Source organism: Barbatula barbatula, assembly GCF_947034865.1.
Source record: "Barbatula barbatula genome assembly, chromosome: 5".
Classification (NCBI taxonomy): domain Eukaryota; kingdom Metazoa; phylum Chordata; class Actinopteri; order Cypriniformes; family Nemacheilidae; genus Barbatula; species Barbatula barbatula.
In genome coordinates, this window is record NC_136769.1 from 5,594,827 (window position 1) to 5,609,157 (window position 14,331).

A 14,331-nucleotide genomic window follows, 5' to 3' on the forward strand; every position below is an offset into this window, starting at 1 on the left:
CTGCATATATTATACCGTACATTAATGTTCATAGCATATAGCCATCTGCATATATTATACCGTACATTAATGTTCATAGCATATAGCCATCTGCATATATTATACCGTACATTAATGTTCATAGCATATAGCCATCTGCATATATTATACCGTACATTAATGTTCATAGCATATAGCCATCTGTATATATTATACCGTACATTAATGTTCATAGCATATAGCCATCTGCATATATTATACCGTACATTAATGTTCATAGCATATAGCCATCTGTATATATTATACCGTACATTAATGTTCATAGTATATAGCCATCTGCATATATTATACCGTACATTAATGTTCATAGTCTATAGCCATCTGCATATATTATACCGTACATTAATGTTCATAGTATATAGCCATCTGCATATATTATACCGTACATTAATGTTCATAGTATATAGCCATCTGTATATATTATACCGTACATTAATGTTCATAGTCTATAGCCATCTGCATATATTATACCGTACATTAATGTTCATAGTCTATAGCCATCTGCATATATTATACCGTACATTAATGTTCATAGTCTATAGCCATCTGCATATATTATACCGTACATTAATGTTCAGAGTATATAGCCATCTGGATATATTATACCGTACATTAATGTTCATAGTATATAGCCATCTGTATATATTGTTCATAGTATATACCTACTGTCATATTTTCATAAAAACATACCTACTGAAAATTATTTTCATAGTCAATGCCCACTGTATAATATTTTCCTAATATTGAATTCTGTATTTATTCACTGTATATCCTGCACTTGCTAAATGCACTTCTGGTTAGACCTAAACTACATTTCGTTACACTGTACTTGTATATGTGTAATGACAATAAAGTTGAATATATTCTATTCTAATCTAATCTAATCTAATCACTTTTTTAATATACCTTTAAAAAATAATGCAGAATGCATGTTTATGCCTGTAAATCTTTTAAAGGGGAAGTTTGTGTGATTTTTAACTCACCCACGCGACGTCAAACATGTTTAGAGAACTTGTAGAGCACAAATGAAGATATTAAGGTGACATCTGAGAGATTTCCCGGCCTCCTCTTACGAGAGCACTTTGACGAATGCGTATTAGGTTTGCTGCATGGGGCTTGCCACAAATCTGACTCACAACACGGAAAATTGCTCTCGTCCAAGAAGCAGACGAAGAAGAAAGTGCTCTCGTGAACGCGCGGCATACACTGACAAGACAGCAGAGAATAAATCAATTCAAGTCTGTATTTTGTTTTGTTTTTCTCACATAAACCATTCTCAACAATTCAACAGTTTTACCACTGATGTCTTTAGTACTTCTTTGGACCTTGGCAAAAACTGACACCATGTTTATGAGGAGGCCTGGAAATCTCTCGGATGTCACCTAAATATCTTCATTGGTGCTCCGAAGATGCCGGAAGTTCTCTAGACATGTTTAACGTCATGTGGGTGAAATAACACCAACAATTACACAAAGTTGATTTTTGGGTGAACTACCCCTTTAAATTCACGCATGCCTGCTGGTCAAGATTATCAACCCAGACTTTAATAACTGTTGTGCATTTGCAATGTCCTGCCAAGGAAATCAATAAAGTCGCGTTGACACAAAAAGTCTATATATTTGTATGTTTTGACCGGACTACAGCTCAAAGTGTGATGTGTGATTGACCTTATTCGAATTGATGGTGTTGTGCCAACTTTCTACCAACAGGCGGCGGTCACGCGCTGATATTCTGCTCTCACCGCGCAGACGAAGAACACAGAACACACGAGTTTATAACAAACAGGAGAAACGTTGTTTAAACATACAAATACACAATGAAAACAGACAAACAACTAAATCAACAGAAGCAGGATAAGAGGTAAGAGGTTTCGTGCTATCTGGTTTATTAAAGTAAGATTTTAATACACGGAGATACTGTAAACCGATGAAGGAAGGAAAACATGCTAGGTAACTGTACTGTGGACACTTAGCATCATGCTGTTTGTACTAGTGACAGACCAGTAAGAGCATATTTAAGTTTTATAGTAAATGTATATAAAGTTATTTCAAGTGGTATTATAATTATATTCTGTAACCTTATGGGAAGTTTTCTTTTACTGTCTGACATGGCTGTCAAACGCAAAGACATATGTATATCAGTGTTAAAATGCTTTTATTTCAGGAAGAAGACAAAAAACCAGGCTAACCCAGCATCAGATGACCACCTCATTCAGATCCCCCAACGCTTGCGAGAGATCATGAAGAGTAAAGAGATGATGAAAAGGGGCTCAGGACAAAGGAAAAAAGGTGCTTAAACAATTCTTTTAGCATATCGGATGAAAGATCTTTAGTACAGGGGTCTTCTACACTTCTGTGATAAACATATTTGTAATGTTGGATTGACGAGTAAAGCTGTTGAAATGTATTAAAGCTCTAATCCTAAATATACCTATCTATCCAATATTCTAATATACATCTCTGAATGTTATCTTTATCCTGAAGTCCTGATAAAGTAATATAGACAAATGTTTAAGTATTCGAGTAAAACATATATATATAAATAAACGGGTGAAAAAATGACCCAGACAGATTAAGCGTACAATACTTATCTGTCGTTCTATATTATGCATTACACAAACAAGACATGGCCAGAGGTAAGGACGACACGCATCGTAGCATCATGATGTTTGCTCATATCATGCCTGTTTTATTTTAGCCTCTAAGGCAAAACCAAGAGAGCAAGGAGATATTCCAGTGCCACACTTCCGCAAAAATAAAGGGGAGTCAAATAAATCTTACGTTCAACGCATGACGCAGGAAAGCGAGCATGTTCTCTTCCTCACCAACAACCAGATAGAACGAAAGCCAGAGAAAGGTAAACAGGTGAAGGAGCTGAAGAAAAACGAAAAACAGACAGAGGAAGAGAAATCTACGAAAAGGAAAGCGTAAGTTATATCTGCGGTACTGCTTAATGTATGTACACTAACAACGTAATACATGACTTAAGTTTACTCGTTTTATTATGACCGCAGGAACGTAAACAATTTGCTCTTTTTAATGCAGGTTCAGTAGAGGAAAACAACAGCAAGAAAAGAAAAAGTTAGCTCAGCGGGAGAAGCGTGAAGAGGAGGAGTTTTTTACAGGTTTGTATTAGTCTCACTGGATCAGAGCAAATAGAAATATACTGAGGAATACTCCGTACATCATTTGTGTTTCTCCTAAAGATGAAGTACAGTTTGGAGAGGTTGCCATGGCACCACCGTCACTGAGCGTGAAACCAAAGAAAGCCATAGTCAAACCTCAGGTAACCGTTTCTCAAATATCTGTCATGGCTTTTGGCATTCATGGCCTTTAATGTTTTTAATCATTCTCATCCTGATGCCACCTCCAGGGGGCGTCCAAAGGTCTTCTTCTGAGCTCCCTCCTGGGACACAGTCCCGTGTCTGTGACTGAACCCTCTATGGCTAGGAAGAGAATAATGGAGGAAGAGCGAGAAAGAGTGGTGCAGCTGTACAGACAGATGAAAAAGAAACAGATGGATAAAAAGGAGAAGGACAGGCGGTGAACGTTTACACATGATAGTGTTTTTATTATATAGTGTATATTGTGTATGTTTTTTGCTACCTCTGCTGTATTGATTCATTTTCTCAAATATATTTGTGGCAACTAGACAAAACAAGTGTTTTTTTATCTAAAAGGTTTAAATCTTTAAATCTCTTCAATAGAAGGGAAGATCTTGTACATAAGGGCTTAGCAGGACTGTGGGTGTGCAAGCCAAAAATATAAAACTCGCACTTTTTGTGTTATGCGCAGTATGTTCACACACATTTGGTCCCTTAAAACTGCGTATGACTCATAATCCGAACATAACACAAAATTATAAAGGTTTCATTGAAACACAATTTTTGCATTTCTAAGTTTATTATATTTGTAAAACAATTATGCGTGATTTAAAGAAACGTACAAATGTAAAAAAATCTAATAAATGTTAAAATGATAAGATAAATGTTTATAGTTTAATAACATGTTAAGTGATGTACCCCGACATCAATTCTAGTGGTTACACTCATGTTTTGTTGTTAGTTTGTACCAATGTTAAAAAAAACTTGACTAAGAGCCCAAAAGTACCCTTTTCCAATTAATTTCCTAATTTAATTTTATTAAAATATGTCGAATTTATATTTCTTACCCATTAGAAATATATTTTGTGTGAGACAGCTTAGTGCAATACCGTGCAATAATGTTGGCTACGTTTATCCTAAATTTCCAAAAATACCGAAAGAAAAGAGAATGTGTAGGCAGCATCCCACTTCTCTCCAAACACAGATCGATATCATGTAACATTGAAAGAGGAGAAACTCACCATCAAAGCCGTCGTCATAGCAACGGCCCAGCCGGATTCCACCAATCAATGAGGCAGAGAGATGCTCAGCGTCCTACATAAAGACTGTGGGACAGGGAGACAGGGCATCGCAAACCCAAACGCAAAGTAGATCGAAGTAAAAAGGGCAATACAGGACGAAACATGGTGAATTTGTTCGGAAGGAGCGTGATGTGTCTGACCGACCTCTGTGTGGTGCTTTGCTTTATGGTGGTGTTAGTGAACGGAGGTAAGATCATGTTTTTTTTGTTTGTTTGTTGGAGTGTGTGCAGGCATCTTGCTTTCAGCATTAAATCTTTGTGTGTTATGCAGCTTTATCTTAAATTTCAAACTGTAAGTGATAAAATGTGGCTGTTGTTTAGTTAATATTTATTTAATATTGGTGTAGATACCTCCAGTATATTGAAGAAACCTTGGGTTTGCCAATAAGAAGATCATAAACCTATCACGATCTGAAAACCTCCTGCTAAGCCACCAAGAGTCGCTTTATATGGGAAAAAAACGTATTGTAACAGTTTATCCCTCCTAAAGATACAGAAGCTTTCAAAAGACTGAAGTGATGCACATGTGACATGACTTAAAGAGCAGCAGTCGGTGGCTTTCACTAACAAGGTCTTTCTTATTGCATCTGTCCTAAAGAAATTTTCAATCAGGCTTGTCATTTCTTTCTTTTCCTTCTTTCATATGACAGAATGAAGCCTGAACCGAGACTCTTTTCATGCCGAAAGTGCCTCTGGGAGCTAAAACCGCATTGCTTTTCAAGCCACGAAAAATGTTGATTCCCAAAAAGATAAAGACGGAAAACCTACAACATTGTATTATTAGTTCCATAATGTTATATTTTATGATACATATTGTTAACACATCTGTGCTCTTGGTTTGATCCCATGGAAAGAGGCATACCTTGAATGTAATTTGCTTCGTGTAAAACCATTGGATAAGTGCAAATATTTAAATATTTTATTCTTCAAGATTTCTTTTCAGATATTGTAAAACACATCTCTTAATAAAATTTGAATGATGCACATCAAAACCCACTTAATACTTCCAGTTTTAGTATATTGTAAAAATAGATTTTCTTGTTTTTGAATATGTAAAACTCATGTCCTGTAGCCGCATCGAAGCAGGAGGCGGTTCTGGAGATCAGCTCTGCCACCATCAACCATTCAATGGTGCTGGTGCAGCGCATGGAGGTCCTGCTGACCCAAGGGAATGGCAGTGACGTCACTTTACGTGTTCAGACCCTTAACACAGAGGAGGTAAAAGTCATCCAGGTCCACTCGCTGGTGTTGACCCTCCAGAGCGACGTGTTGGAAGAGCTGCTTCAGACACGTAACTCAAGTGCTCTGGTTCTCAGAGAGTCTGCCGAGTGTGCAAATGTCTTCGACAAGTTCATCAGGTGTGTATACTAGTAAAATTCTTATGGTTTCCATTACAAATGCCGTTATAAACCAACAGCTGTTTACAATTAATCCTATTCCAAAATTACTTCATGTAGTCTGTTTTGGGTCTTATTCTATTGGTGTTGTGTTGGTTTCTGTCCACCATATAACATCCCACTAAAGAACCCAACACATTACCATTGCAGAGTCCAATAGAGGACATTACAGCTTCCATTAAAACCAATGTATATCATTATAATATGTAAGAAGGTTTCTATTTTTAGCAGATTTACACTTTGGCAAAGATCCAAATTTATCAATGAAAATGCACGTGTTGTGTTACACATTATCCTCCTGTATTAGGTTATGAAGCTAAAACTATAGGTAAAATACAATTCTGGCTAAACCTGGCACATCTTACATAGTTGTTTCATTGTGCATTATAAATAAATAAACAGAACAAATTTGTCTATGTTTTACCCAATCACAGGTTGAAAATAACCCATCATTTTCTAGTGTTATTTAGGTAATGAAAAAAGTCATGGACTGAATCAACCCATGGTTGGGAAAAACATGGACAAACCCAACTGCTGGGTTGTTTCAAGCCCATGGTCTGTTAATTAAAACCCCATAAATTGTCCATTATGTACCCAACCATGGATTTGAATCAACCCAGCATTTTTATAACGTGCAAGAAAATGCATTAGATGCTCAAACGCACTTTGCCAAGTGAGAGATACACTGTACATAAATTGTTGAACATGGAACAACTTATTTGTAGAAAAAACCAATACCCACCCCTAAAACTATACCATACAGTAACTTATCTCTCAAATCAGAGAAAAAGGATGGGTGAATAACAATGGAGCATAAGCCCCTAACCCTGGTTGAAAGCTTAAACATTCATTGGAGACTTTTCCCTCAAATTCAATTGGTTTATTAAAATGTTGTCACAAGAGCATCTCTCACTTGTAAAAGTCAGGAAATCCTGCTGAGTTTAACATTCTGGCCATTTCTCTGTCCAGGTATTTATACTGTGGCGACATCACAGTGCGTCTGAACCAGGCCATCGCTTTACACAAGCTTGCCAGCAAGTACCACGTATGGGACCTTCAACAGGGCCTCACCCAATACATGACCCACCATCTATCAAGTGATTCACCTTCAGGTCATGTGGTTGGCTGGTACCAGTACGCCATGCAGATCGGGGACGTGGCTCTACAAAACAGCTGTCTGCAGTACCTCTCCTGGAATCTTTCATCCGTTCTACAAAGTGCAGAGTGGAGTTCTGTCGATGAGGAACTATTGCTCCGTTTGCTGCAGCGTTCAGATCTGGTTCTTCAGAGCGAACTAGAGCTTTATGAAGCTTTGGAGACCTGGATCAACCAGAACCAGCCTTCAACTGCAACGGCCGAGAACGCGCTCAAAGCGATACGATACGCAATGATATCGCCCCAGCATTTGTTCCACATTCAGAAGAAGTCGTCGCTGATGGTGAAGTATTACGAATCGGTACGCAACATGCTCTTCCTGGCCTTCCAGTTCCACGCAGCCTCACCCGTGCAGCTAGCAAAGTACTTTGACGTCAACTGCAGCCTCTTTACGCCACGTAACTACCTGTCACCCGCATGGGGTTCCTCATGGGGGATCAACAACCCTACGCGAGATGACCGTAGCTTCAGTTTTCAGACTCAGCTCGGACCAAGTGGCCATGACGCCAACAAACGCGTGACGTGGAATGCACTCTTCTCCCCGCGATGGCTTCCGCTGAGCGTTAGATCGACTTACCCCGAGAGATCCATGCAGCCCACTCGTACTGACGGGGGACGTCCACGCATCATCGTCACACCCGGTACCTCGAGTCCGGACTTTGCCGGTGTCAGCTTTCAGAAGACTGTCATCGTGTCGGCCCGGAAGCAGGGGAAGGTGGTCGTCCGTCACATCTACAACTTCCACCAGAGCACAGAGGAGGTGGGCGACTTTCTGTTAGATGCCGACCTGCAGCGAAGAACGTCCGAGTACCTCATAGATAGCTCGCTGTACTTGCATATTATAGTAAAGCCGCTCTACCACACCTTGATAGTAGCAAAAAAATGAGTCAGGTGAATTCCGATGCCCCCACACCAGGAGTCCTCCTCCTTTCATTCTCCTGATTTAAAGTTGCCTTTGAATCACTCTGTGTATGGACTTTTAAAAAGTAACAAATGTTTGTGTGGCGAGGGGGGCGTGGTTCAGCGAGGTCCGCGGCTGGAGAGACAAAACAGTAACAGTCTCACGTAAATAAAACCGAGGCGGCTGATACTTCAGCACGCGTTGCAATGTAAAACATAAAGCAATAGACGTGTAGTTGTTCATCGACAGTCGTACACCTGTGCACAGTCCATTTCTCTGTCCCTGTGACTCGGCCCGCGTGGTCTTTATATGTAGTCTCTCCGCGCCCTTACTGGATTTGCATTTGCCCCACTTAGCCTACTCACCGTTCGTCTTCCAGCTCTCTCTCCCACTGCGGACCTAGCTGAACCACGCCCCCGTCGCCACAGTTTAGCTCTGCATGATATCTTTTTTTAGTGATTGAAGTGTTTTCTTCAGTTGGTTCTTCTTTGGTTTATCTACCTAGCAGTAAGAAATCTTTGCCGAATTACAAAGGTCTAGTGGTGAGGTTGCAAATCGCAAGCAACGGCTAACTCCACTCCTCCCCTCCCCCCTTTTGAAGCACCATGGTAGCTGACACAGGACTAAGATGTCATCACGTCATCTTTGCCGAAGGAGATAACGTATTTATGAAACACACTCTGTGGAGCAGTTTGTCAATTCAGGGCTACTGTAAAAACAACATGGCGACTTCCATGTAAGGGGACCCGCGGTGTATGTAGATAGAAATAGCTCATTAGAAGGTAATAAAAACATAACGCTTCATTATGTAAAGTCTTTATACAGCCCTGAATACATACAGTAGTTATGTATCTAATATTGCATTTCTGTCAATAGATCCTCCAAAAAAAGGACACACTGGACCTTTAAAGTCAGTTTTATTCAATATTGTTGAATTTTGTATTACTATGACTCCATTTCTTATTGCTATGCCATTTTTACCCAACTGTACTTTATGATGAATGCATCTTTACACACATTGTCTCAGCTTGCAATGTTTGAGTTCACTTATGCTCATATTTTTTGCAAAGTCATTAAAATTGTATTTCCTGAAATCATAAAAGAGTTTCTTTATTAACATAAATAGTTTTATTTTATTCATTGTTTTTTGTTTTCAACAACGTGAAGCAATATAGTTCGCCCTCTTGTCGGAACACGAAAGAAGAAATGTCTCAGTGGTTTTGTGTTCACACAGTACAATGGAAGTCAGTGGGGTTAAGGGTTGCTTGGTCACCAACATTCTTAAAAATAACTGCTGTGTTCTGCAGAAGAAAGAAAGTTACAGAGGTTTGAAATAACATGGCGGCGAGTAAAGTTTTCATTTTGGAATGAATTCCTTGGAATCTGCTTTATGTAATCGTTGTTTCGTTGTCCCTTGCTCGGAAAGTGTCGGTCCATAGACCTTTTGACAGAGGGAATAAAGACCAACCCATGCAAAATGTTTGTTCAACAACACAAAAATGCAAAGAAAATCACATGCATGATCAATTTAAATGTAAAAGTGAAAAACATACCGATGCAAATCCTAAAACTCATTTGATTTTTAGCTGAAACCCATCATGTGCTGTGTCACGCACCTGGTCCAGCGCTCTATAATAAACTGTTTGTCATTGTTTGACCTGCAGGGCTTGAAAAAGAAGGGATAATCTCACAAACACATTCATCAAAAGATATGATAAAGAGATTAAATGTACACCTAATCTGATACCGCAGTATTTCATCCGTTGACTGAAACAGCTGGTTAATTTGACCTCTTGTCATTTTTCTAAGAGTTTGGATTATGAAGGCTTTGAACTATTGGCACAGACTGTTGTCTGTACAGAAGAAAGTCACGGTTGAAGCCAATCCGTATATTTTATCAAGTAGCTTGTTGTGAGACAAATTGGCATTACTCCTTATGCCATAGTATTCTTCAACAATAAACACTTTATTTCTTTTACATACGCATTTCTAGTAAAAACCGCATGTGTTTGGATGATGTGGAAAAAGACCTCGGGGTGAAATGAGACGTTCAGCAGAGCGAAATCAAATGCTGTCATTGCATCTCTTCTGCAATCGATGTCCTGTTTCACACAAACCGCGGTCGGGATTTAAATGAGTCAAGCCATTAACTGTTTTTTGGATCATCGTAATGACAGCTAACTCAACACGAGAGAGAAGACATTCATGCATTTTAGCCGATGTCAACAAGACATGATGTTATTCTGGAACACTATTCATTAGGATTACATAATTTGCCATGTGATCAAAGTTCAATTGTTATTAAGGCAATGACTACAAAAAAAATATCTTTAAAGAAACAAGAAATGCATTGGCTTGTGTACTGTTTTGAGAACATATCAGATCTTTTATTAAACCCAACATGCCAATGCATTTTAATGTATTTTTTAAATCACACTGCAGGGGAGTTTATTTTGTACTTCGAGTAACTTTTATTAGGATTGGTGATAGATTTTATTTTCCAGACTTAATGGAAATAATCAAACCCAACCCAAAACCTATTGTTTTATTACACGTTCAAAAGGCTGCTTTTGCTAAAATCTTATAGATTTAGATTCTAGATTTATCTTGAAAGAACAAAAATATAAAGATGAGGTTATAAAGAAACCCAGAAGATATTGGTTGCTTTACTGTCAAACCCGCCAGCATTGAAAGTCATTATTGTTTGGGTTGTTCCATAATACATCAATGTCATACCAAAAATAACACATAAACTAATACAGTACAGTCACATTTCTCTCTGTCTCTATATAAATATGAATCTTTCATTTCAAAATAGCAGCATTTCTTGATTTTTTTCCTTTCCGGAACACACCGCATATCAAAACACAGTTATGGGGATGTCATTCTTAACATTTTACAAAGATGTGCAGATTTACATCTCTTTGACTTTTCATGTTGTATGAATGCATGTTTCATCTGAACAATGAGTTTACGATGACCAGCTCTAGGGCATGTACAGCACACAAATAAAAGGGATGGAGGAGCTTTATGTTTGCTTCAAGAAACCTCAAGTGCCCAACGTTAGCTAGCACAGATGTACGGCTAATCTACAATACTGATATCATAGCACATCATAATCAACACAAGTTTGTTATGTACATATATGTTTAAATAAATAGTGACCCAACAAATCTGGACATTGCAGTAACACTACATATATGAATTTCATTATTTTATAACGGAATGCCAACACATTCTTCAAAATAAAACAAAGCGCGGCAATGAGACACCTTTTAGGTTATTTCTCACAGCCTTTCATTTTATACAGTCTTTAGACCAAAGTCTTTATCATAATGCACAAGTCACATTTCAGGTTGTTGTCTTAAAGGTGTGAGTTGTAAAGGTAAGGTCTCCTGACTGGATACGGTGACCACATCAACATTGGATCTCTTCATGGCCACACCGTCTCTTCTAATGCTGCTCTGCTCCTCTGTATTGTCATCTTCCTCTGTATCGTCTTTATCCATGAAGGCTACTTCATTCTCATAACAAAAAGAGTTCGAACTAGATGAACTAACGATCTTCGTTTCCGCCAAATCTCTAGCGCTGCACTGCGGAGTGCTGGACACCTCAAAGGTGTTCTCGAACCGCGAGTAGTCCACCTTGTAAATGTTTTTCTCCTCGAAAAGAACCGGTTCAAACCGATGGCCCCACAAGATTTCGCTTGACACGTACGAGCTGCGACACTGAGTGGTCATGGCGGTAGCCTCCACCATGCCTTCCAAAATGACAACTATTTCCAGCTCGGAACTTTCCAGTTGCTGTTTGCTCATGTCGTAGAATGGACTGTCCTCGTCAATCTCATGGACGATGGTAATAGGGTACACTAAGAATATACGGTCAATACCAGTGTCGAACCCGACATCGATGTCAATTTGATCCAGCGGGATGAACTCGCCCTCCGCAGTTGTGCGAGATTTGAGAAGCTGGGCACGAACGTGGGCTTCCACCAGGTGGCTCTTCCTGAGGTTCCCGACTCTCCACATCAGACACAATTTGCCATCCCGCATGGCTATGGTGGCATAATAACTGAACACAAGGGTTTCGTTTCGTTTCTTAGGCTTGGCCATCTTGGTCATGACTGCGCCGATGATGAAAGCATCAATAATGCATCCAAAAATGCTCTGGAAGACCACCGTGAAGACAGCGAAGGGGCACTCCTCCGTCACGTAGCGATAACCGTATCCAATAGTCGTCTGCGTCTCCACAGAAAACAGGAAGGCGGCCATGAAACTGTCCACGTTTGAAATGCATATCTGCTCTTGATTTTCCAAGTTGCCCGACCAAAGCGCAATGACCCAGAAAATGACTCCAAAGAGAAGCCAAGACAGCAGAAAAGAGAGACAGAAGATGACCATCATCCAACGCCAGCGAATGTCAACGCACGTCGTAAAGATGTCGGCCAGGTAACGCTGACCTTTCTCTTTCATGTTGATAAACTGCACGTTGCAGCGTCCGTCCTTGTTTACAAAGCGACTCTGCGTTTGATGCTTCTTGGGCACTTTGCCACCCACTTTCCCATTACCGAAGCCATTTTGCATGGCGATGGGCGACAACTTCATACCGCCTTCCTCTGATGAAACTATGCTGTACCGGTGGGCTCTTACACTTCCCATAACTTCTGTAGGAGCTGGTTGAGACTCCTCTGCTGTGGAAAACAGTCTGAGTTTTTGGAGGACGCGTTGGAGGAACACTTTTGAACTCTTACATCGACCAACACACAAAAAAAACCCGGAAGAAAAGCCAGTGACATAGGGGCTAGTAAAATTGTTCCTCTTTCAATCAATCATCGGCCCTTATCTTCAAAGCAGGGCTGTGGAAATTACAGGATGACAAAATAAAAAAAAATATTCAAAATTTGATGGTGAATAAATTTGACCAAAACAATCATTCTCAAGCATGAAAAAGGGTCCACAATTTTTTTTATGAATTACGAAACTGTAAGTAATACTTTTAGGAAAATGAGGCCATTACTATTTGAAATGACATCAAGTGTCAGTGTGTTCTTTCAAAAGTGTGATCTATAAGCACAGTTGAACATTGACCAGGTGATTTATATCCATTTACGTTCAAATAACTTTTAGAAATATAAAAAACTTTGACAATTTCATAAGTACTCTTGATTTTTATTTTAGCATGCAATAAGACAAGACTATTAAAAAAGCAAAATAGTTTGGTCCGGTATAGTTAGAGAACCAGGCATAGGCCGATGTGAATACATTACACAAATACATCCTGTAGGGTTTTCAGTTTAGCTGTGAAAAGATCAATACAAAGATATCTGCTGTTTTGTGAATGCCATTGAACACTATATGTCAGTACGGCCCTTTAGACTCAACTCATTAGGTGTACATATTGACCATAATCTTATATATTGAATACTATTACTACTGTATGGCATGTTAATAATATAAACAATTAAAGCCTTCCATTTCAATATTGTTTATGCAAATTCAGTGCATATAAATAATTATCGATATAATATAATCACCCATCACCTAAAACTGAAGCATGACAAAAAATAAGACAAGTTGTTTCAATTTTAAACAAACCTGTAAATACATTAAGTTAGTTTTTTCTTCAAACTATCTGTATTTAGTTCCAATGACGCTTTCTATTTGCCTTAAAAGTGAACACAAATATCTCCACACAAAAATACGACCTACCTTGTTGAGTTCAAGAACACCAGTCCTAAATCCGATTAAAATCAGCACATTTCTGCAGAAAAAAGGAGGTTGAGTAGAGAGTTCAGCTAAACACGAAGAGGTTGATGGTGGTTTTGATCATCCCTCTGTGTGTTGACCAAAGCTCAAGCTGATCGATAAATACTTGACAAAATCCTTTGAATCTCCGCCCATGATGCTGGTCATCCAGTAAGGTCAGCACAGCATCCCTCAATCCCAGAGCCGTTGAGAGAGAGACGCGACAGCGGAAGATCCAATTTTTCGTGTGTGTAATAATGCAGCCTCCCGATAGTTTTAAATGCTTTATTTCTTTCATTTTTTATTCATTAAATGACTTATGTGTTTAAATGTTTAAAAGTTTGTCATGATTGGTCTTTTTGTCTGCAGCTCCGTCCGGGAACTATTGAGAAGCTCCATGAACTGATATTGCTTTGAAAAAAAGTTCCATCGGAGTCAACGGCGTTGACGCAACTCTCTCTCTCTCTGCTCATCGCAATCTCTCTGCTCATCGCAACCTGCCCTCGTGATAACACGATGCTAAAAGAAATAAGAACATTTCATACAGGGGTAGAAAAGACAAACATGTTTTAAGACGTATAGTTAGAAAGGGTATGTAAAAAATCATTACCTTTATGATCAACGCTGATTCCCTCTGCATAAATTCACTGATGTTTGCATACAGGACTATCACTGGATCTGTGCCGGTAGAC

The 14,331-nt window shown here is 39.0% G+C and overlaps 3 protein-coding genes across 3 annotated transcripts; 2 read left to right on the forward strand and 1 right to left on the reverse strand.

The window, feature by feature from the left end:
- The first annotated feature begins 1,681 nt into the window (after positions 1-1,681).
- Positions 1,682-5,430, forward strand: ccdc137 (coiled-coil domain containing 137). The gene is made up of 6 exons (XM_079456087.1): positions 1,682-1,899; positions 2,203-2,327; positions 2,737-2,965; positions 3,084-3,163; positions 3,245-3,324; positions 3,412-5,430. The coding sequence occupies exons 1-6, from the start codon at positions 1,856-1,858 to the stop codon at positions 3,583-3,585; spliced, it is 732 nt and encodes a 243-aa protein (XP_079312213.1). The 5' UTR covers positions 1,682-1,855; the 3' UTR covers positions 3,586-5,430.
- btbd17b (BTB (POZ) domain containing 17b) lies at positions 4,496-8,991 on the forward strand. The gene is made up of 3 exons (XM_079456085.1): positions 4,496-4,630; positions 5,515-5,800; positions 6,809-8,991. Exons 1-3 carry the CDS (start codon positions 4,546-4,548, stop codon positions 7,878-7,880), a joined length of 1,443 nt encoding a protein of 480 aa, XP_079312211.1. The 5' UTR covers positions 4,496-4,545; the 3' UTR covers positions 7,881-8,991.
- kcnj2b (potassium inwardly rectifying channel subfamily J member 2b) lies at positions 8,796-13,734 on the reverse strand. Its single transcript, XM_079456086.1, has 2 exons — positions 13,604-13,734; positions 8,796-12,750 (listed from the first exon to the last, which is right to left on the reverse strand). Exon 2 carries the CDS (start codon positions 12,551-12,553, stop codon positions 11,240-11,242), a length of 1,314 nt encoding a protein of 437 aa, XP_079312212.1. The 5' UTR covers positions 12,554-12,750; positions 13,604-13,734; the 3' UTR covers positions 8,796-11,239.
- Positions 13,735-14,331: the final 597 nt, after the last annotated feature.